Source organism: Lissotriton vulgaris, chromosome 10 (assembly GCF_964263255.1).
Source record: "Lissotriton vulgaris chromosome 10, aLisVul1.2, whole genome shotgun sequence".
NCBI classification, from domain to species: Eukaryota; Metazoa; Chordata; class Amphibia; order Caudata; family Salamandridae; genus Lissotriton; species Lissotriton vulgaris.
Window position 1 is genome coordinate 541,003,311 of NC_141698.1, and position 22,813 is coordinate 541,026,123.

Consider the following 22,813-nt stretch of genomic DNA (forward strand, 5'->3'; position numbering starts at 1 on the left):
TCGTAGCGGCTTTCCTAAGAAAGAGGCATATTTTCGTCTATCCCTATCTAGACGATTGGCTGCTAAAGAGTGCATCTCCAGTTCTACTTCAACAAAATCTCACATTCTGTATTCATCAGCTGCGAAGACTAGGTCTGCACGTGAACTTCAAAAAGTCTATCCTCCATCCCACACAGAGGATCCACTACCTGGGCGCACTTCTGGATTCAAAGGACTCAAAAGCGTATCCTTCGGAGGAGAGACTATCATCCATTCTCCTCAAGTGCCAAACAATGTTAAGGACTCTTCGACCAACGGCCAGACAGATCTCGTCTCTGCTGGGATCCATGGCGTCTTGCATTTTCCTTGTTCCAAACGCCAGGTTACACATGAGACCTCTGCAACAGTCACTAGAGGATCAGTGGTCCCAGTTTTCAAACCGATGGGAAGACAAACTGTCACTGTCTCTGTCGGTGCGAATCTCCATTCAATGGTGGATGCAGCGGAATCATCTGGTTGTGGGAGTACCTTTTCAGGAGGACATACCCAAACGATCTCTGGTGACAGATGCGTCCCTGCAGGGTTGGGGCGCTCATCTAGAGTCACTTCAAGTTCAAGGAGTGTGGTCGGAGAAAGAAAAGCTGTATCACATCAACATATTGGAGCTCAGAGCTGTCCATCTAGCTCTCGTGGCTTTCTTTCCTGTGCTCAAGACATCCTCTCTGCTTGTTCAGACGGACAATACAACAACGATGTACTATCTGAACAAGCAGGGCGGAACGAGATCCAGACCTCTGTCGCTGGAAGCGCAAGCAATATGGAAGTGGCTTCTGGCTCGGGGTATGAAAATTTCAGCTGTCCATCTGCCAGGTGTCCTCAACGTCCAAGCAGACGAACTAAGCAGACACTTCGTAGAAGCGCACGACTGGGTCTTAAAAGACGAAGTAATAAAAGACGTCTTTCAAACCTGGGGGTTACCGGAAATCGATCTCTTTGCAGACGCAGAAAACGCAAAATGCCGCGTCTTCGCATCCAGGTACCCACAACAAGGATCCAAGGGGAATGCTCTGTGGATAGACTGGACAGAGACATTACTCTACGCCTTTCCACCGATGCCACTCATTCCCTTGGTTATCAAGAAGCTGTACAAGTACAAGACAGGCATGATTCTGGTGGCTCCGGATTGGCCTCGCCAATGGTGGTACCCGGATCTCCTGTGTCTATCCAGAGTGCCGCACAAGAGGCTTCCTTGCTGTCCGGATCTGCTGACGAGAGAGAACGGCAGGGTGTTCCATCCCAACCTGCCGTCCCTGAAGCTAGCAGTATGGTACCTGAGTTCGTCCAGTATGGTCACCTAGGTCTTTCTCAGGATTGTATGTACATCTTAAAGGAGGCAAGAAGAGCTTCTACAAGAAAAACATATGCTTTCAAGTGGAAGCGATTTTTCACTTGGTGTGCAGCTGAAGGTCATGACCCGATTCGAGGTCAGGAACAGGTACTGTTACCATACTTACTTTCTTTGGCCAAAGCAGGTTTGCAGTATTCTTCTATTAAGGTACATCTGGCAGCAATAACAGCATATCGAAAGTCCCCTTCTCAGGGTTCCTTTTTTCAAATGCCAGTTGTAAAGGATTTCCTGGAGGGTCTCAGGAAGGTATATCCTCCCGTGAGGGCCCCCTCACCTCCTTGGGAGCTTAATGGGGTTTTGTCTAAATTGATGGGTCCCCCATTCGAACCTATACATAAAGCTTCTCTTCAACATCTTTCGTGGAAGGTGTCTTTCCTTGTAGCTATCACTTCTGCGCGCAGGGTGAGCGAGATTCAGGCGTTTTGTGCAACAGAACCCTATCTCGTTTTCCATGCGAATAGAGTGGTACTTCGGACTCATCCGAGATTTCTTCCTAAAGTAATCTCGGATTTTCACATAAATCAATCAGTGACACTACCTACGTTTTTTGCTACTCCGAGCTCTGCAGCAGAAAGAGCTCTGCACTCTTTGGATTTGAAAAGAGTTCTGAAGTTTTACCTTGATAAAACTAAGAGTGTCAGAAAGACTGATCACCTGTTTGTGAACTACGGTCCTCTAAATACGGGTTTTCCTGCTACTAAGAGGTCCATTTCTAGATGGATTGTGTCATGCATTCTGTTATGTTATCAGTTGGCACGAAAGCAGCTCACGGGTAGACCTAGAGCTCATTCCACTAGAGGGAAGGCTGCTACTATAGCAATGCTTAAAAATGTTCCTGTGCATGAAATTTGTAAGGCAGCTACGTGGCGGTCGGTTCACAAATTTGCCCGCCATTACTGCCTTGATTCTGACGCTCAAGCTGATGCCCAAGTTGGTCAGGCATCACTGAGAAATTTGTTTGGGTAATTCACATAATAGTGTGCTGTCTAGAGGATCTGGTGTTCGTCCGCAGTGTATGGGATGGGCTTGCTACTCTATTCAGTGCTTATGACTATTGATGAGTATCCCCTGGAAGAGAAGGATTAGTTACTTACCTGTAATCCTAGTTCTCTTCCAGGGGTATACTCATCAAAGTCATAAGCACATCCACCCTCCTCCCCGGACGAATACCAGACCGGATTGTGTTTAGCATTACCCATGCTGTGATTACACTGTTATACGCCGTCCAAAAGAACTGACCTAACTGTCACCTGTGGTGCATGATGGGAGCCTGGGGGTTCCTGGAGGTCTTAAAGGCACGGCGCCAGTTTTTTTCCTATTGTTACAATGCAGCCTATCTAGGCTAAAGCTGCCTCTATGGTCCTGCCTGTTTTACCTTTGAAAATAAAGGTGGTGTGTTTCAAAGACAACAAAGGCAGTGCTTTCTTCTTTGCATTTTCATATAATGTCATTTATATGTCTTTATTTTACAAATGTAAAGATTTGTTTCAGGCATTTGGGGGCAGTCTTTTGAGCCTAGTATGGTTATTTTAGGCTGCATATGTAAAATGCATATTATCTATATATATATATATAGTTATTATATGTGTATTTATATGTATGTATATATATATATATATATATATATATATATATATATATATATGTAGATATGTGCATATTATTGGCTATTGCTCCGGGGTCCCGCACGAGGGCGGGACTATTCAGTGCTTATGACTTTGATGAGTATACCCCTGGAAGAGAACTAGGATTACAGGTAAGTAACTAATCCTTTTTGCTCTTCACAGGTAATTGGCCTAAGACGCATGGGTATGCTATGAAGGGGTCCTGTGACATACTGTCTCATATGAATTCTAGCGTCTCTTCAACAGTGAGGCCCAATAAGGCTGAAATACATCCAGTTTGCTTATGTTCCTGTGTAGTGGTGCCATGTTCAACTAACTGATGATAAGCGTGCCATACAAATATGCATAACCTAATATGTGGACTAGTAGTTAACAGTCCAATGGGGCAAACACAAGATTGTTTCACATATGGTTGGTTCCTGTCGGCAAATGAATGATTGATTCTGCAGTTTCCATCCATGAGTTTCTGTTTTTCTTCCCGAATACAGGCTGACTAAACATATTTTGCAATTTGTCTGCAATTGTCAAGTTTATGAAATTAGCTCTTTTATTTATATTATTCAAGTTGTAAGTTTATATTATATTTACCTTTCAAAACACTGCTTTTTGAAATTTTTATTTTTGAGTCTTCCAAGGATTCAATCCTCTGTTAGGCTTTTTTGTTTTCTTCCTGTGTCAACAATTGCACTTTAATCAACTTGAATGTTCATCAGATTAATACACTTGAATTCATTTGTTTGCAACTTGAACGCAGTTGTTTACTGTATGCTGTTTCTTTACCTAAGAGTAATGGACACTATTTGGTCGTTATTATGACTAATTACAGTGTTCTTCCCTGTAAATAGAATGAAAATTATTGAGCAGTGGCTCATCGCGTGTGATATTAACCCACCCCCATAGTCCTCATCAACAACCTCAAGCTCATGCTGCTATGTCGCTTTCTCAGGCAGCAGATGTGATGCTGGAGAATTGTTCCCTGGTGGTAGTGGACTTCTCTTAATGGAGATGATTGTCTGGTACTGTCTGGAATTGTTTTCTAGGTTTTCTCTTATATATTATGAAAAATTTGCTGGTAGCAACCACACATTAAGGAGAAACTCTCTTCAAACTATGTGGCCGTGCAACTCCTCAGTAGTTTAGCTACCTGCTCCAGACTAGTTTCATAGCATCCATTTAAAAACATGTCCATTGTTGCTTGAATTCCCAGGTTCAGAAAGAGATTTTCTTTATGTAATTTTATAAATGATTGTTTTATTTCTTTGCTCAGGTTTTTGTGGAAAGGGCGACTCTGGGCCAAACTCACAAGCGGCTCATGCTAAAAGATTTTCGAGATGCCTACCCAAGGTTCCCTCCAATCCAGTCTATACATGTGTCCCAGGATGAGAGGGACTGCTTGATGGACCTCACTGAATTCATGAACCCATCACCCTACACCGTACCTCAGGTAATGCTGCTACACTCGAACAGCACCATTAATCATCCTGCTAGATATATCCAACCTACGTAAACACTGTTACCCTGCTGTAATCCTTTCTTGCATCTACCGTACTGTTATTATGAATTAACATTAATACAGCACACTGTCTGCATTAGTATAAAATTGCAGCAATATTGACTTCCACACTGTAGACTCACCCGCTCAGTAAGTCTTCTTTTGTTGAAACGTGTCTGCATATGAACAGCCCATGGAGGCTAAATGATGAAATCTTGATTTTCTGATTCCAGCACCTCAATATTGATGTAAGTTGATTTTGAAGTCCAGCCTACCATCTTTTATGCTGGTTGGTGTAACAGAGAACAGTTCCACTGCTCCATGACCCTGCTTATTCACTGTTAGACAGAGTATCTCATACAAAACTGTTTTCCACATCTGCTGCAGATCTCGAGCAAGTCGCTGTCAAAATCATCTTATTGAACTGCCTTATTTATGGTGTTAGCCTGTATCTAGTCCCTGAACATGTGTCTGCATACCTTGTTGGCAGAGTTGACCTGCATCCAGTCTATACAGACTGGTAGGCATGCCTCCTTAGAGGTCTACATATTAAGACTACTAAAGTAGAGAAATAGTCTCCCGATACACCATTTAACATTAGATGTTCGAAACTAAAATATGTAGCTGTTGGGTATTCTGTGTGTGTATATATATATTCACAGAAAAAACCATAGGTTATAGTGGATATATAGTTAGGAATTTGCATTTACAAAACCTTGAAAATTCAATGAAAAAACCATTGGTTTTAGGCCATATATAGTTAGGAATTAGCATTTTCAAAACCTTATTTTACTCGCATAAAACCATTGAAATTCCATATATAGTTAGAAGCGCTAACTATATATCGCGCACCCGCAATCCACTGCTGATGATGTCACATATTACATCATTCATGACATGGTCAGTGACATCACTGATGACATCACTGATGACAACATCCAGTGATTGTATGTGTCTGTAAAGTTTAAATATGTTTTACATATTGAAGAATGAGTGGATGTATAAGTGTCTGGATGAAGAATTTAGTAGGTGCATGACTGACTGTATGAAAGAGTGATTAAATGTGTCTAACTGAGTGCATGGGTTAGTGACTAAACTGTCTTAATTTGTGCATCAGTATGTCTGTTGTTGTGTAAGCTGCTGCATGTGTTGATCAGTAGCTATAAGAGTGACCATATGGGTTATTGATTGGTTGCCCAAGTATTTGAATGGGAGGCTGAGTGTGTGTGTGGGTGGCTGGGAGGTGCGTGACTCTGTGCATAGATGTGTAAGCAGTTGATTCACTAGGAGTATGAGTTCAAGAGTGCATGTGGAAACAGCTATATGGGCGGTTGACTGTGCATGGGTGTGTTGGTGAGTGAATGGATTTCTCATTGCTACATGTGCAAGTAAGTACGTATGTAAAACACAATACATGTGAGAGTTGAGATATATAAATAACTGAACATAAGAGCCAGTGAATGTGTGAGTGGCTGTATCGATCACTGTGAGCTTGTATCAGGGATTATATAAGAGAGTAAATATGTGTTATTATATGTTTGAATAAGTAAGATGTGTATAACTGTATAGTTGAGGAAATTGAGGTGTGATTGATTCTTTGCATGACTGACTAGGTGTGTGAGTAACTCCATGGATGAGTGACAGTCTGTGAGTGTCTGTTTATACTGAGTGTATGTAAGGTTATATTAGAGTCTGAAGAGGTTCATTGTATTATCACATGAGTGATGTGATCAGTGATGACAAATGAGATGTCATCAGTGATGTCATTTGAGTTGTCATCAGTGATGTCATCAGTGATGTCATTTGAGATGTCATCAGTGATGTCATTTGAGTTGTCATCAGTGATGTCATCAGTGAAGTCATTTGAGATGTCATCAGTGATGTCATCAGTGATGTCACTGACCATGTCATGAATGATGTAATATGTGACATCATCAGCAGTGGATTGCGGGTGCGCGATATATAGTTAGCGCTTCTAACTATATATGGAATTTCAATGGTTTTATGCGAGTAAAATAAGGTTTTGAAAATGCTAATTCCTAACTATATATGGCCTAAAACCAATGGTTTTTTCATTGAATTTTCAAGGTTTTGTAAATGCAAATTCCTAACTATATATCCACTATAACCTATGGTTTTTTCTGTGAATTTCATTGGTTTTTTAATAGCAAATATGAAAAGCTTTAAAATGTCAAGTACGTGATAGATAAAAACATTTTCGTATTTATGCACGCTGATGTGCTTTGAACGCTGCACCCCCCCCCCTTCCCCTCTTTTGTCTTAGTAGTACTCTCTCTTTGCAGATAGTGAACGGTAGTTAACGCAAGCCTTTGCCCCCGTTGTAATCCGTCGTGCCTCCTTGTCTCTCCATTTGATTGATTGTTGTCCAAACATTTACTGTTTTAGAATTGATTCTCTTTGGATCATTCTCTATTTACAAACAAGCACAAAGTCGCAATACTCTGTTTAGTCTTTGCAGATAGTGAAAAATCGTGTAAAAAAATAAAAGTAATCGAGCAAAATCAGTAGGCCACTAATTGGATCTCTTTTTGACCTCGCTAAAATAGAAATATTAGGAACAACCCTTCATGAGAAATACGAAAATAGTGAGATGAACTGAGCTCCACACCATGAGGGCTGCAAGACAGCTCGGCTCCGTCACCCATCCCGCCCAAAATAACAACAAACCCTATGCAAATATTAAAAATATAGACAACACACCAGCAAAGAAACAGGGTAAAACATTTTATTAAAAAACTATTTACATAACGTTGGTTTAAAAGATGATGTCAGTAGTGGACCGATGTGTGAATAGATCGAAAACAGCACAAGGCTCCAAGATCCGGATGGCAAGCTCCTGGATGTTGGGTGCCATAGTTTAGAGTTCTGAATTTCAGCCTTTTTCAATGCCTGTGCTTTGTTGAATCAAAATGGCGGCTTGACACAAAGCTGACTCAAGCGTTGCTACTGATGCTATGCAGACCAAAACTGGTTTTCAGTTTGTACATTTTTCTAGATTTTTCAATCCAAGTTTGGTTGACTTTGTAGAACGATGGCTTCAGATTTTCAACATACGGTGTGGTGGCGCTGACTGGGAGGGGGCGCTTCGCTCCTGCCCCCTCCCCAAGTAAGATTTTCATACGTGAAAGTACGTTAATGGTTTTGGTCCCTGAGATGCTTCGATGTCACTGCCATTCTCAAATAGCATAAGTTCTGGATGTTGGGTGCCATAGTTAAGAGTTCTGAGCAGTGCTTGTAACACTGTCTGAAGCTTATTTCCACCTACTGCAGCTTCACTATTCTCAAAGTAAGTGAGTGTCGTTTGTGGACCTGACTGCATTAGAAAACAATGTGATATGTTACCTTCCTAAACAGCTTGACGGAGGCCCCTGAGGGGCGGTGTGATGGCCATGGACTCGGAGAAGACGCTTGGCTCCGACACCCTCCCCAAGTCTTATAGCACTGGTGTAGCCTGAGATCGCCCCCGACATAGGCGGCCGGCTCCCGGGGTCCGGCGGAACTTTTTGCCTTTTGATGACTCTTCAATTCTGGACCTTGTCCCACAATCCGTTTGACCTGAAGACAAGCTGTAGTGGGGCGCCCCTTTATCGTTTTAGTTGCCATTCCGCCCGCTTTTGCTACACTGTGCCTCTTCCGCCATTCAGCTGTTTACCGCCCGCTCTTGCGACTACAGCGTCTCGCTCACCATGTAGTTGAGTTGCGCCCGCTCTTGCGGTGCAGCGATAGGCGGCTGCCACAGGACTCTCAAAATGGCGGCCGGCTCTTCGGTTTTGGGCCTGGTCCACTAAAATGGCCCTGTGACACCTTGGAACTCGGACGCTTCCCTGATAGGGCTTGGGTCCCATTCTCGAAAAGCGTCCCCTCAGCCGTGAAGATTCTACAAAAGTCTTGGGGGCCTCCGACTCCCGCAGGCTTCTGGTGGGGAGCGGCTGCCATGATTGCTCGTGGAATGGCCACGACGGAGCTACGAGATGGTAGTGGTCTCATGCTGACGCCAGCTTTAGTCTGAAACATCCAGAAACACTATAGACTACCAATTCGATCAGTTCCGGTAGCGCCCCAACATGACCCGGAAGAGAAGAACTTGCCCTCCCCTCTTTGACTGATGGTTCTTGTTGCCTGTCCCCTCTGTTGTCATTTAACAGAACTTTTTGGACAGCTGAAAGGGGTTGTGTTCTGAACGCTGGTTGGTGGAGACATTTAGACTATATTCTTGACCTACGTTGTCGCGTAATGCGTTTTATGACACGCCGCGTTAGCGCACCCGGAAGTGATCCGAGGCGCGGCGCGCAGCGCGTAACGTAAGCATAACAGGTCATGTGACTTCTTAATAAAACTTTTCATTGGTTCATTTTACTTTTGTTAATTTAATGATGAAAAGCTTGGTCATATGACCTAAAAAGTACGCTTTTTATTGTTTTCGAACAATATTTTTTTTTCAAACATATGTTATAATATTCCAGGCTAATGTACTTTCTCGGAAAATTTACAACTGTCTTGCAAGTAAAATATATTCCTTTTTCGAGAAAAAGGGCGTTTCTTCCTTCCATGACGGAGCCGTTGAGTAAAAGAGATTCGGCCTGCTGTCTTAGTCGCCGATACGCCTGATTATCAGATTCTTATCGATCACTTTATGTTGCAGAAATGAAAAACACAACTGCCCTTGACCATTTATCTTTACTGCGTTCCTACATATTATACCTTTTATCCGTCATGTAATTGGACTGCTTTATTTCACTTGCCTTTTACTGATTCGAAAACAGTGACTAAAAGTAAAAACTTTACCAATGTAAATACTACTACCGTGTTTTGTTTTAAAAACCTTTATTGTGAAAATGTCAGTATACAAATACGGGCCTATAACCACGTGGGCCGGCCACGGAGCAAACTGAAATCGTATATGATGAGGAGACATTTACACTGTAGAGGAACGTAACGAGCGGGCCATTAGGTTGCAAGAACTAAGGTGTCTAACAGTTGCGGAATCGGTGGACATACATTTTGTAATTAAAATAGAACAGGGCCACTTACAATAACATTTTCTAGATATACATTTGCGGGCAAGGAGTTACGAGTCCCATTTATACCGGCGCCATTTTGGGCGAGGCCGGGCAGGTCCAAGATATAGTCAAAATGTCTCCACCAACCATCGGCCAGACCAGAACCCCTTTCGGCCCTTTATGCTACAAGATGGTGTCTTCCATTCAGAAAATATTGTTGGCAGCATTTTGAAAGGAAACAGAAACAGCCGTTCTCCTAGTGAGTTTCACATAGTTACATTTAGGAAGAATGTTGAAGAGTAGTATGTGCAAAATCTGAAGCCATTTTTCTACAAACTCTCAATCAGACTTGGATGAAAAAAAAAACCTGAAGAATGTACAAACTGAAAACCAATTTTTGTCTGTATAGCACCAACAGTAACGCTTGAGTCAGCTTTGTGTCAAGCCGCCATTTTCATTCAATCAATAGCGTCCCCCTGCACACATTCAGGGACCTGGTCGTGTCTTCACATGAAACGGATTGTAGGAAAAGAAGCAGAAAGGAAAAGGAAAAAAGTTCCGCCGGACCTAGTGAAGCTGCAGCAGGTGCAAATAATCTTCAGACAGTCTTACAAGCACTGCTCAGAACTCTCAACTGAGGCACTCAACATCCAGGACTTGCCATTCGGATCTTGGCGCCTTGTGCTGGTTCCGACCTATTCACACATCGGTCCACTACTGACATCACCTCATAAGCCAACGGGGCACCCCACGCCGACTTTCGGCGCAGCATTGTAGGATGGCCACACCAGTGCGGCAACTTGCTGGACACAACATCGGGGCCATCCGGATCTCGGCGCGTTCGAGTCACTGTACCGCAACAGTGACCGCAATTCAGCTGGACACGCCGTCTTTCGGCGCAGCATTGTAGGATGGCCACACCAGTGCGGCAATTTGCTGGACACCACCTCGGTGCCATCCGGATCTCGGCGCGTTCGAGTCACTGTACCGCAACAGTGACCGCAACTCAGCTGGACACGCCGTCTTTCGGCGCAGCATTGTAGGATGGCCACACCAGTGCGGCAATTTGCTGGACACCACCTCGGTGCCATCCGGATCTCGGCGCGTTCGAGTCACTGTACCGCAACAGTGACCGCAACTCAGCTGGACACGCCGTCTTTCGGCGCAGCATTGTAGGATGGCCACACCAGTGCGGCAATTTGCTGCACACCACCTCGGTACCATCCGGATCTCGGCCCGTTGTGCTGCCTTCGGCCTATTCGCACATCGGTCCGCTACTGACGCCGCCTCACGTGCCAACGGATTTTCTACGCTTTTTGTAGCCCTATGCCGCATAACAGGTCATGTGACTTGTTTATAAAACTTTTCATTGGTTCATTTTACTTTTGGTTTCCTAAAGATGGAAGGCTTGGTCATATGACCTAAAAATAACACTTTTCATTGGTTTAGAACATTTTTTTTTTCCCAAACGATGAAAGCCCCACCTTGTTTCTGGATCATTCAGACTGAAGCTGGCGTCAGCATGAGAGCACCACCATCTCGTGGCTCCGTCGTGGTCATTCCGCGAGCAATCATGGCAGCCGCTCCCCACCGGAAGCCTGCGGGAGTCGGGGCCCCCAAGACTTTTGTACAATCTTCACGGCTGAGGGGACGCTCTTCGAGAATGGAGCCCAAGCCCTAGCAGGCAAGCGTCCGAGTTCCAAAGTGTCCCAGGGCCATTTCAGTGGACCAGGCCCAAAACCGAGGAGCCGTCCGCCATTTTAAGAGCCATGTGGCAGCCGCCTATCGCTGCACTGCAAGAGTGGGAGCAACTCAACAACATGGTGAGCGAGACGCTGTAGCCGCAAGAGCGGGCGCAACTCAGCTAGATGGCCGCCACCTGGGGAGGCCCGTTCACGCCGCCTCCCCCACGCCCCCCCCCCCCCCCCCCCCGGGCCGCCGCACGCCAATTTTCGGAGCAGCATTGTAGGATACCAAAACCAGTGCGGCAGTTTACTGGACATCACCTGGGTGCCTGTCGTACATGTTGTGTCAGCCATGTGACACTGGACACAGACCGCTACTGACGAGGCCTCCCCCCGCACCACCCGGGACGCCCCACGCTGTTTTTCTGTGCTGCATTGTAGGATCCCTAAACCAGTGCGGCACCCAGGCGACATCACCTGGGTGCCGTCCAGAACTCTGCACGTTGTGCTGCCTTGGGACTATTCGCACAAAAGACAGCTTCTAACCATTGTTGCTTTTTGTGTTGAGAAATGTTTAAATGTTTTTAGTTTTTGTTCCGTTCGTTAAAGTTAATAGTTAATAAAGTTTTATAACCTTACTTTGTTGGAGTGTTATCTATTTTTTTTAAAACGGGTGAATGGGGCCTTGAATCGGGTTATTGTCATGTGTGGGCTTTGGAAGTGTGCTGCTGCAGGATCGGACATTTCAAACTCAAATGCACGTTCTTTTTCTTACCTTTCCGAAGCATGGAGCGCAATAGCAAGCAGAGAAAGGGTGATGCACGTGTTGAACACTACCTGACCTGGCAAGTTGCTGGCAGTGCCCCCCCGCCCGCTCCTGAAAGAGGAAACACACACACCGCCGCTCCGAGTACTTCACAAATCTTTAAAAGACCATGCGCTGGTTCATGAGGCTTAAATGGTTTATCACCTCTTCTAGAACCCCTGCATCGACCCTCTGACGTTTCCTGGAAAAATTACCATGTAACACAATACCAAGCCCTGTCAGCTGAAACCCCCAAGGAATCGTGGGGCATATTATCAAGGGGGTTTATCTCCGCTTTTTTGGCTTTAAAAGCCTTGAAAGCGGAGATAAAATTATCTCCCTATTACCAAGCTGTCGCTAACACCAGTTAGTGACAGCTAAAAGGAGATAGCGACCATCTTGGGCCCCGCTTTGCATGTCAGTGATACTTATCACTAATGACATGCTAAGTGGCATGCCAAGATGTTAGCGACTGGAAACAGTCCCTAACATCGCTACCTTCTATTACCAACTTTTGGACATATTCGCGCTAAGCGTGAATATCTCCAAAATCTAACACCTGCCCTGAGCAGTTCTTAGCCATGTTATCCAATGGGAGGTGGATAACATGGCTAAGAGCATTTGCTCGATAATACATGAATATCGCTGACTTTTCTGCGATAATAGCAAGGTTTATCTGCGATAAAAATCGCCGATGTGCGGCGATAATTTTTGTCTCTAAACAAGTTAGAGACAAAAATTATCGCTAGTTGTTCGTAATATGCCCCCGTGTTTTTGCTTGCAGAAATCGGGAGGCGGGAGACTAGCACTGAAATCAGTAGTCACACGCCTGAATCGGGAGGGTTGGCATGTCTGAATTCTCTACAGCTGGGGCCATAAACTACATCCGCAGGGGTAGGTGATAGCCTGGGACCAGCCTGGCATCTAAAATGGCTGCCGTGCACGACAAAATTGTGGCATTGGAAAAAAGGCAAGATGGCGCAGCCGCTGGAAGAGATGTATCAACATATATCAGCCTCCTCAGCCACCCTCAGGAAACATAGGGGATTAGGATACGTCTCCCGCACCCACTTATACCTAGTAATTTAATTAACGAAGCACAAAATGGCGAATTCCCGTTTCGCTACCAGTTTGCGGCCCAGTTCGCGGCCCGTGAAGCGCTTTTACCGTGAAAAATCATTTTTTTTTTATTTTCCCCACGGGACCCTTTAATAACCCCAACAACATTCCTAGGGGGTCAAGAGGGGGATACCTTGCCCCCTTTCATTAAATTCCCCTTTCGTTTTTCACCTCTTCTTCTCTCTCGATCCTACCGAGAGACAAGATGGCGGCCGCTCCGGACTGTTTAGAATGTTGACAGACACCGGAGAGCCAATCAGCTTTCTGCGCGCAAAGTTCCGATAAGCGAAAAGTAAGCGGACCGGATCGCTGCCCGGAGCGCTGTTACAGATATATATCTTGATTTAAACGTTAATTTCTCAAAATCCACTGAATCACATATATTGAGACCTAGCAAAGGCACATCGGGCTAACAGTCCCTACAATTTTGCCAAGTTTCGTGCAAATCCATTCAGCCGTTCGAGCTAAAAGTGAGTCCAACCGCCCTATGGAAAACTCAATGCAAAAAACGCGTTTTGGGACCCCCCTTTTTTCTCAGCCCCCCCTTGACGAAACCCCACCAAATTTTCAGGGGCTGCTCAGAAACAAAATGTGCCATTTTCCTGAAAATTTCAGCCGATTCCGTCCACAAACGCAAAAGTTATTAGACATAGAATTTTCAGAAATCCTATAGGGAAAAAATCCTAACTATATATACCTACTGGCGATAGCCAGTAGGTAATATATATATATATATATATATATATATATATATATATATATATATATATATATATATATATATATATATATATATATATATAAAACTGAAGTGGACATTTCTATACACCAATTTTGCAGCCATCTAAAGTTATTATTGTGATTATTGTGTAAATCTTTGTCTCCTCCTTTTTTAATTCATCTGACTATTTAGAGGTCCTGAATTCTAGGATGATTCTACTTGCTCTGTTTTGGTCTCGCCTGTAAAGTCCACGGCACTCCTGCTCCTGTGGCAGAAAAGTATGATGCTTCTTCAGAGTTCATATTCCAAGCCCAACAAAGAGTATTGATTCTTGACTCCGTCTGTTGCTGAACTTAACGGTTTGGTTCCTAAAAAGTTAGCATAGGCACATCTGGAAATCTCCAATAATACCCAGTTAGAAAGAATATCACCAAAAAGCCTCACTTCAGGGCCTTCAGGTCCATGGAGAAAAATATGATTCTTCGCAAAGCTTCCTTAAATGGAATCTTTATGTTCATTACCTATTTTGTAGCAAAAGGGACCCTGTTCCTGCCCTGATACATACTACCCTTACTTGTTGGCCATTGAGGCTTACACTCCCTGAGAAACCTGTTTTCTGAAAAATATTTTAGTACCTTAAATTTTCTCCATGCTCATTAGTAGTACAGCTCTTCAAGTTACTTTAAATCTACAAACCGGGGGCGTGGCCAAGATGGCGGGCTAGGTGGACGTGGTTGACCTCGGCTCCCCGGCCCAAGCCCCGATTTCGCCTTTTTACAGCAGTGGTGACCTCCAGCACGGGCGATTTTCAGCTCCTGCAGAGCGGGCAGGTGATCGCCAGCGACGAGACCGGCCCCCGGCCCGGACCAGCGGGGTGAGAGAAGAGGCGGCCGCTCCGGGCCGGAGCGGGAGACGGCCGCCATTGAGGCGGGCCTCGAGGGCTCAGCGGGTTGGTGAGAGCGGCGGATCGGCCTGCAGGCCGCAGACGAGGCGGTGGACGCGAGGAGCTGCCGGCCCTGGCCGATAACCGGAGTGGAGAGAACCCCCTGGAGCGGTGAAGAGCAACGGCTGCCCGATTCCCGGCCGGCGGGCTGATTCACCCGAGACCCCGGCTCCGGGCCTGGGCGGCCGCGACGAGGCTTCACCGGCTGTGGCACCGGGAGTTCTGCAGGTGGCACAGCCACATTTACTCCTCACCCCGCGGAGCCCGACCGGCCGCTGGTTGGGGCCGTGCAATCCTCCTGGGACGCCGGCGACAACGGGGAGCGGTGGCCGCCCAACACCCCACCGGCGGGCTATCCAAATCGAGGCCCCAGCTTTGGGCCTAGGCGGACACAGCGGACCCCGGCAGTTGGGTGCGGCAGAGACGCTGAGCAGATCCGGAGGGGGCCCGCCAAGCTCAACGCGGACCCCAGGAGAGGAGGGGGTTCCCCACACGGCACCCGGTGACTCCACAAAGGCGAGGCCAGGACTACACCGGGACAGGAGGTGAGATTGCGCGCTCCTGGGGGAAGCGCAACACTGGTATCCAGAAGCGGCGCGGACTGCAGCAGTCCCGGGGGTGAGAGGCTGGAACCCCGCTGCTGGCGCTAGGACTGCACGCCACACTAGGGGACCGGAGGTTTTGGCAGGGCGCCGCGCCATTACCCTTGGAGGCCGGCCTGGGGCCTATGCTGCTGGACACGAGCTGAGTGGGGCCCCAGCTACCTAGTGAGCGTGAGTTTGGGCGGCAAGCAGAAGCTCCAAACCTGGGGGCGACGGCTGCGTAGGCCAGACCTCCGAGGCAAAACGAGAGAGACAGACCCCCCGCCCCCCCGGAGGGTGGGGAACGAGGCCCGGCGCCTGCACACTTCCTTTGCAGCTGGGGGAGCCTTGGAGTGCAAGAGGGCCCGTATGGAAGTGAGGGCTGGGCCGCATATCTCGGGGGACGGGGAGATCGAGTCCCCGGCGGGAGGAGTAGGAGACATTCATCGGGGCCGGACCGGGCGTGGAGAGGTTGTTAGAGGCGGGTGACTGTGAACCCCGCGGACAGGACCCAGGTCGGAGGTGGCAGCCGGTGAGGTCTGAAGGCCGCAGTGGTGCCACCGGGGGGACCGAGTAGCTCGCGGGTGGGGGAGAGCAGGCCCACTCCTGAGCCCGCGCGCGGTTACGTCCTAGGGGGCAAAATGGCCTACACGAATCGCAGGACTAACCGCGCCATCACAGATATGCTCAACAAACCTACTACCAAGGGGGGGAAGACTCAGACGCCCCCCTCCACCCCGGCTGACACGGGGACGCAGAGCCAGGAAGAGCACGAAGCTCCCATCACACGCACCTTTCTGGAAACGCTATTCAATACCCTCAGGGAAGACTTCCAGGCTCTCAAACAAGACATCGCCGGAGAACAACGGGAACTCCGTCGAGACCTGGATGGTCTAGGAGAAAGGGTGGCAGCGGTGGAAGAGACCGGTCACGCACGCAGTGAAGAACTAGTGCACCTGCAGCAGGAAGTCCTCCGTCTTCAGGAGCAACAGGTCGGCCTGCAGGCGCACGCTGAAGATCTGGAGAACCGCTCTCGGACAAATAATATACGGGTCAGGAATGTACCACAGAGTGCCGAAGGGAACAGTGTCACTGGATACCTGCAGGACCTTTTCCGGGAGGTGCTAGGTGAAGCCGAGGACTTCCCCATACGCATAGACCGTGCTCATAGGGTGGGCCTGCCGCGACGGGCCCCGGCCCCACCACCAGACATCCTAGCTTATCTCCCTGACTTTCCGTTGAAGGAGCGGATCCTCCAGGAGGCTCGGCGGAAGCAACCTCTGCAATTTCGAGGAGTGAACGTGGCATTGTTTCAGGACCTGTCGGCTATCACGCTGCAGAAGAGACGCGAATTTAAGGTCGTGACAGCTTACTTGCGCGAGAAAGAGGTACCGTATTCCTGGGGCCATCCATTCCGGATCATTTTCAAATGGCAGGGGAAACTGCACCAACTCCGCTCTCTCAGAGACACCTGCGCCCTCTTGAACATCGACCTGCCAGACCTCTCAGACACGGAGGATGGATTGCCCCACGGTTCTCAGGACAGAGCGACGCAGCGCAACCAGGACGACTGGCAGAGGGTTGGCCGGCGGCGCAGGCGTGGAGCGCGCCTAAAGCCAGTCCCCAAGACTATAGCCCAGGAGCAGGCAGCGGCTGTCCAGGAAGTGGTGCGAGATACCACTGTTGCCCTGTGAGCAGTATGTTAGAGGTCGCTCACCACACATTGCCTTAACGTGGGGAGGGCCGGGGGGCCGGGGAGAAGCCGCCACTGTCACGTTTCCTACGAAGACCCTTCTACGGACCGGTGTTGCCCACCAGGACCGGGACTATGGTTTGTTCTCTTGGGTTCCAGGTTTGGATTCTGTTGGGGGGGTGAAGAGAAGGGTGGTTGGACACGGGCGGGATGGGTTGGTAGGGCTTGCTAGTTGGGGTTAGGGTGGGTTTGTTCTTTGAAGGGAGGGGGGAAGGGGGGGGGACCTTCTTGTCCGCAGACACTGAGAGCCTTCACTGACCTTTTATCTCTCAGGCCACTAGCACGCACTGAACACGAGCGCGCCCACACTCCGCATCTGGAATGATGCCTCCACTGACTATTCTTTCCCTAAATGTCAGGGGACTTAATAGCCCCAACAAGCGCAGGGCGATCCTCTCCTTTCTAGAGCGCTCGCAGGCCGACATCTGCCTCCTACAGGAGAGACACTTGCTGTCCAAGGACCATCACAGGCTTCGGTCCCGCGCCTTCCCTCAGCAGCTTTTCTCATCCGCGTCCAAGAAAGTAGCTGGAGTGGCCATACTGGTAGCGCAATCTTTTAAGGGGCGAGTGTTGCAGAAGGAGGCAGAAGTGAAAGGCAGGCTACTAATCCACCGCTTCCTTGTGGCAGGGCAGACACTACTCATAGGCTCCATGTACGCCCCTAATGAAGGACAGGAAAGATACTTGCACTCTGCGCTTGAAGCGGCCACAGCCAACACGCACCAATACCTATTACTGGGAGTGGACTTAAACCTAGTGTTCCACAATGTCACCGATCGCTCCAACCAGAGGGTGGGCCAGGTGGGGGCATTATCGACAGAGGGCCACGCACATCTTGCAGACCTGGGTCTTATTGATCTGTGGAGACACTTTCATCCCCACGACACAGCCTACACACACTACTCGGCAGCCCATAAGTCTTATGCGCGACTAGATTACCTGCTTTGCTCCGCCCAATTGGCAACGCACGCGTAAGAGGTGGAGATCCATCCGGCCTCGCTCTCGGATCACTCCCCGATCTCGGCATCCTTTCTAGTACCCGATACACCCAGCCCGCAACGTCACTGGCGCCTGCTCGACGGCTTGCTGCAGAACCCCTCCTCAGTGGAGAAGATCAAGGCAGCCATCAGCCAATTCCTCACACATAATGCTAACGGAGAGACCTCCAAAGCTACCCAATGGGCAACACTAAAAGCGATCCTCCGAGGCGAGTTAATTTCCCTGGCGGTAGCCAACAATAGAGAGCGAGCGCAGAAAAGGGCCGACCTCACACAGCACGTAAAGGAACTCGAGCAACTGCATCAACGCACCGGGGCGGCCAGGGCGTGGCGCCAGCTCTGCACGGAGCGGAAGATGCTTGCCGCGCTTGACCAGGATGTCGCGGAATTCGCAGCAATACGCCTGAAACATGCCTACTACACAGATGGGGACCGCTGCGGGAGACTGTTAGCATGTAAGCTGCGGGAACAGCGGCAGCAACGGCGTATTCACGCCATCCGAACCGCTCGAGGTGATACGCTCACCGAGGACGCTGCCATAGCGGCGTCATTCGGGTCCTTTTATGCCGACTTGTATGAGGCAGACAGGCTGGACGTGGGATGCGGTAGCAATTACCTAGATGGAACAGTTCTCCCATTGCTGACCGAAGCGCAGTCTCAGTTCCTCGACAGGCCCATTGGTCTGGAAGAGGTCATTTCCGCAATTTCCCGCCTCAAGCTGGGGAAATCCCCGGGCCCAGACGGCTTCTCGGCGGCCTTTTATAAGACATTCTGCCAGCAAGTGGCCCCCCTACTGCGGGACCTCTTCAATACCTTTGATCAGGTCGGGTCTATCCCCCCCGGACCTTCTGGAAGCGGCGATATCGGTGATACCCAAGGCCGGTAGGGACCCCACTCAGTGCGGATCCTACAGACCAATATCTCTATTGAACGTGGACCTCAAGCTATATACGGGTATCATCGCGAGCCGGTTGGCGCCGTACATGCAACAACTAGTCGAACCCGACCAGGCCGGCTTCATCCCCCAGCGGCAAACGAGTGACAACACCAGGCGCGTCCTCCATCTTATTGAGGCCGGCTCGCGCACGAGGCCGGGATGTATGCTTCTTGCTATTGATGCAGAGAAGGCATTCGATCGGGTGCACTGGCCCTACCTTGACCAGGCGCTCCAGAGATTCGGTCTAGGGGAGACTACCCGAAATCGGATATTTAATTGCTATAGACAGCCCACCGCGACGGTACGGGTTAATGGCCACACCTCACCGCGTTTCCCGATAGGAAGGGGGACCAGGCAGGGTTGCCCACTCTCCCCTCTCCTGTTTGCGCTCTACATGGAGCCACTGGCGCAGAGGGTCAGGCATTACCAACGCATTAAGGGCATCCCCTTTGGGGGAGACACGCACAAGATCAGCCTGTATGCAGACGACATCCTGCTCTCCCTGATGGACCCCATGCAATCTCTGCAGGCACTCCTGGTCGAACTGCACTCCTTTGCGCAGGCCTCGGGCTTTAAAATTAACGTGGGGAAGTCGGTGGCCCTAAATGTGTCCTTACCCCCGACGTGTTAGCGGATGCCAAAGCTGAGTTTGATCTGCAGTGGTCCGATTCCACAGTCCCCTATCTGGGGGTCCTACTGGCGCCGACGGTGCGGGGTACGGCAGAAGCCAACTGCGCCAAATTGAGCGCGCAAATTAGTGAGACACTGCGGAAGTGGAATCGCCTCACACTTTCCTGGCTCGGACGTGTCGCAGCGGTCAAGATGACCCTTCTACCACAAGTTCTGTACATCTTTCAGACCCTGCCTCTACGCCCACCGACGGGATGGCTCCAGAAGACACAAGATTTAGCGCGCTATGTCTGGAACGGACGCCGCCCCCGCTTTAAGCAGCGGATAGCGACTCTTCCCCCTGCACATGGAGGCGTGGGTATGCCGGACCTCACCCTGTACTTTCAGGCGGCACAGCTGCGTACTTTAGTGGAATGGTACCAACTTGAGTCTAGTAAACACTGGCTCTTTCAGGACCAAGCGGTCGCTGGTCGACCTCTCCAGGGTGTACCTTTCTGCCGCTGCGCCACAGGCCCCCTAACCTCTATGCATCCTATATCACGAGCACGGTGATGAAAGTCTGGGATCAAGTGGCTGTCCGGAGAGAACTCACTTCATTTCCCTCCCCGTTGACGCCCATATTCGGGAATCCCGACTTTACTCCGGGCCTAGACCCGCAGCTTTTTAAAACATGGAGGTCCACTCCCTGTAGAGAGGTAGGGCACATGTTCAATCTGGAAGGCATACTCTCCTTTCAGAAAGTGAAAGAGGAATATGGGATACAGGAGGCAGACAGACTCCCGTACTTACAGGTCCGGCATTGGGTCCTTCAACCCTCCGTTCGGCCAGGGGCGCAGCGTTTCCTCACGCCATATGAGAAATGGCTCCTCACGCGCACGTCCGAGAAGAAACTACTCTCCGATCCGTACCAACACCTACTTCTCCCTCACATATACACCTACCACCCGGGGAAAGCTAGGTGGGAGGAAGACTTGGGGAGGCAGCTCAAGCGGAAGGAGTGGGAAGGGATTTATCATAGAGCCAGACACTCGACCTACCACACCGGCCTCACGGAAACCCTGACTAAAGTAGCCATGTATTGGTACCCCAGCGCGTATCCATCGTTGGGATCCCAAGGCAAGTGATCGATGTTGGAGGGGGTGTGGGGAACGGGGTACACTCGAACACCTGCTATGGAGCTGTGAGAGGCTGCGACAATACTGGGACACCATCCTAGACCTCGTGGATCGCACTTAGAAACACAGCTCCCTAGGTTCCCTGCTTATGTACTTCTTGGCTTGCCGAATGCACTAATGTATCCCTTGAAATCCATGAGAGGGAGGTTGATTGCCATAGCTCTGAGAGCCGCGGTACAGAACATTGTGGCACGCTGGAGAGACCCCCAGCCCCCCGTACACCTGGGCTGGCTACGTAGACTTTGGACAGTTTTGGGGATGGAGAAGCTGTCCCTAACGGCGGCGGGCTGAGCAAGGAGTTTGCAGACATCTGGCGGCTGTTCTTGACTTTGCTCACTGGGGAATTTCGGGAGCTGAGCTGCCCCCGATACCTGCGACTGTTGCATCTCGCAGACACTCTGCTCCCTGAGCCTAAGACCAAGACCCGCAGGCGTAAAGCTCAGTGTGGAATGGGTCAGGAACCGTCCTTTTCTGACGGCTAGGCTAGATGGGGTTTGACGTGGATTACTCAGCGGATAAGAAGGGGGGCGGGGGTGGGGGAAGAGGAGGGTCGTTTGGGGTTGTTTGGGATTTGGTTTTGATGCATAGATCATTTCAGCTTCCGACATGCTACACTGCTTTTCGACGCGGCCTGCCCGTCTGGGTTGTAGGCGGCTTGCTGTGTTTAATGAGCCCTGACTGTTACCTATGCCCACTATGATCTCACTTAAGCATTGTAATTGTGTGGCCGGTGCCTCCACAAGCACGGGTCGGTATACTTTTTTTGCTCTGAATAAACAGATTTAATACTAAATCTACAAACCTTTAGGGCATATGTCTTAGTTCCCATGCGGCACAGGGTCAGACTGATTTGCATATGGCCATGTCTGAACTGGGGTGGCAGAGTGAGCTAACGAATGATGATGGATTAAACCCAGATCAGTTGACTGGTGGCGAGTGGTTGCAATGTTCAACACTCCGTCCATCATCCCCTTTAGTTTTGCTTTGTTCATCTTAAGTAGGCAGGGTATGCCCAGATGTGGGTCCCTTGCTCAATTTGCCACTGGATTCAAGCTAGCCTGGCTGATGACGGCTGATGACGGCTGATTAGCCAGAAACCAGTCCCAGGATGCTTGTTTCCGGTCCAGAGAAGACAAGGCTTGGCAGTACGGGCTGAACTGTTCCCATGAGGCACAGGGTCAAGACTGATTTGCATATGGCCATGTCTGAACTGGGGTGGCATGGTGAGCAAAATAACGATCAATTAAACCCGGATCTGTGACTGGGTGTGAATGTTTTGTCATTGTGCAACATTCCGTCCATCATCTTGTGTGTTTTGCTGTTTCAATAAACAACCTGATCGACATCCACCATTGGGGTCCTTTTGACCATTTCAATATTTTGTGCTAATATCTAAATCATCAGCTTCCATGTTTTTGTTTCCCCCAGAGTGTGTCTACAGGGGGTCTCTCCCACTTTCTCGACAGTTTTAGCATATTTTAGATGAAACTCAGTGAGTTGGGCTTTCCGCTACGTAGTGTGAATGATCATAGCTAGAGTATGTTGGACTCCTGTCCAGTAATGTACTTTTACCTGCATATATTTAAAGGTGACTTACCCAAGGAATGGATGATATGTCCTATTGCGGACGTGTATACATTGTTTAGGACCAATTATGGTCATTCATGAAGCTTAAGGTGGTGCATGCGTGCCTCTAAAGTTGTAAGCTATGAGACAGTACTGCGTGTTTCAGAACAAAAACCCACAGCAGTCACCAAAGAACGAATAATTATTCTCTTTGTGCTATCCCTTACAGAACATCGAGTGTGTGCTGCGTAGGGATACACTCCCTGTGGAAACAGTTTACCCAGGGACACCTAATCCTGGTATTGAGGGCATAACGCTATTCGGATCGGAAAGGTCCTCATGGAATGCCAATGTGAACCAACTCTGTGGGCATCA

At 48.9% G+C, this 22,813-nt stretch overlaps 1 protein-coding gene across 2 annotated transcripts in view; it reads left to right on the forward strand.

Moving 5' to 3' along the window:
* Nucleotides 1-22,813, forward strand: part of CLCN7 (Cl-/H+ antiporter 7) — a 353,427-nt gene that overhangs the window by 310,246 nt on the left and 20,368 nt on the right. For both annotated transcript variants that reach the window (XM_086941381.1, XM_086941382.1), the window contains one exon: nt 4,280-4,456. In XM_086941381.1, coding sequence (XP_086797507.1) covers nt 4,280-4,456 — 177 coding nt within the window. The remainder of the gene's footprint in view (nt 1-4,279; nt 4,457-22,813) is intronic.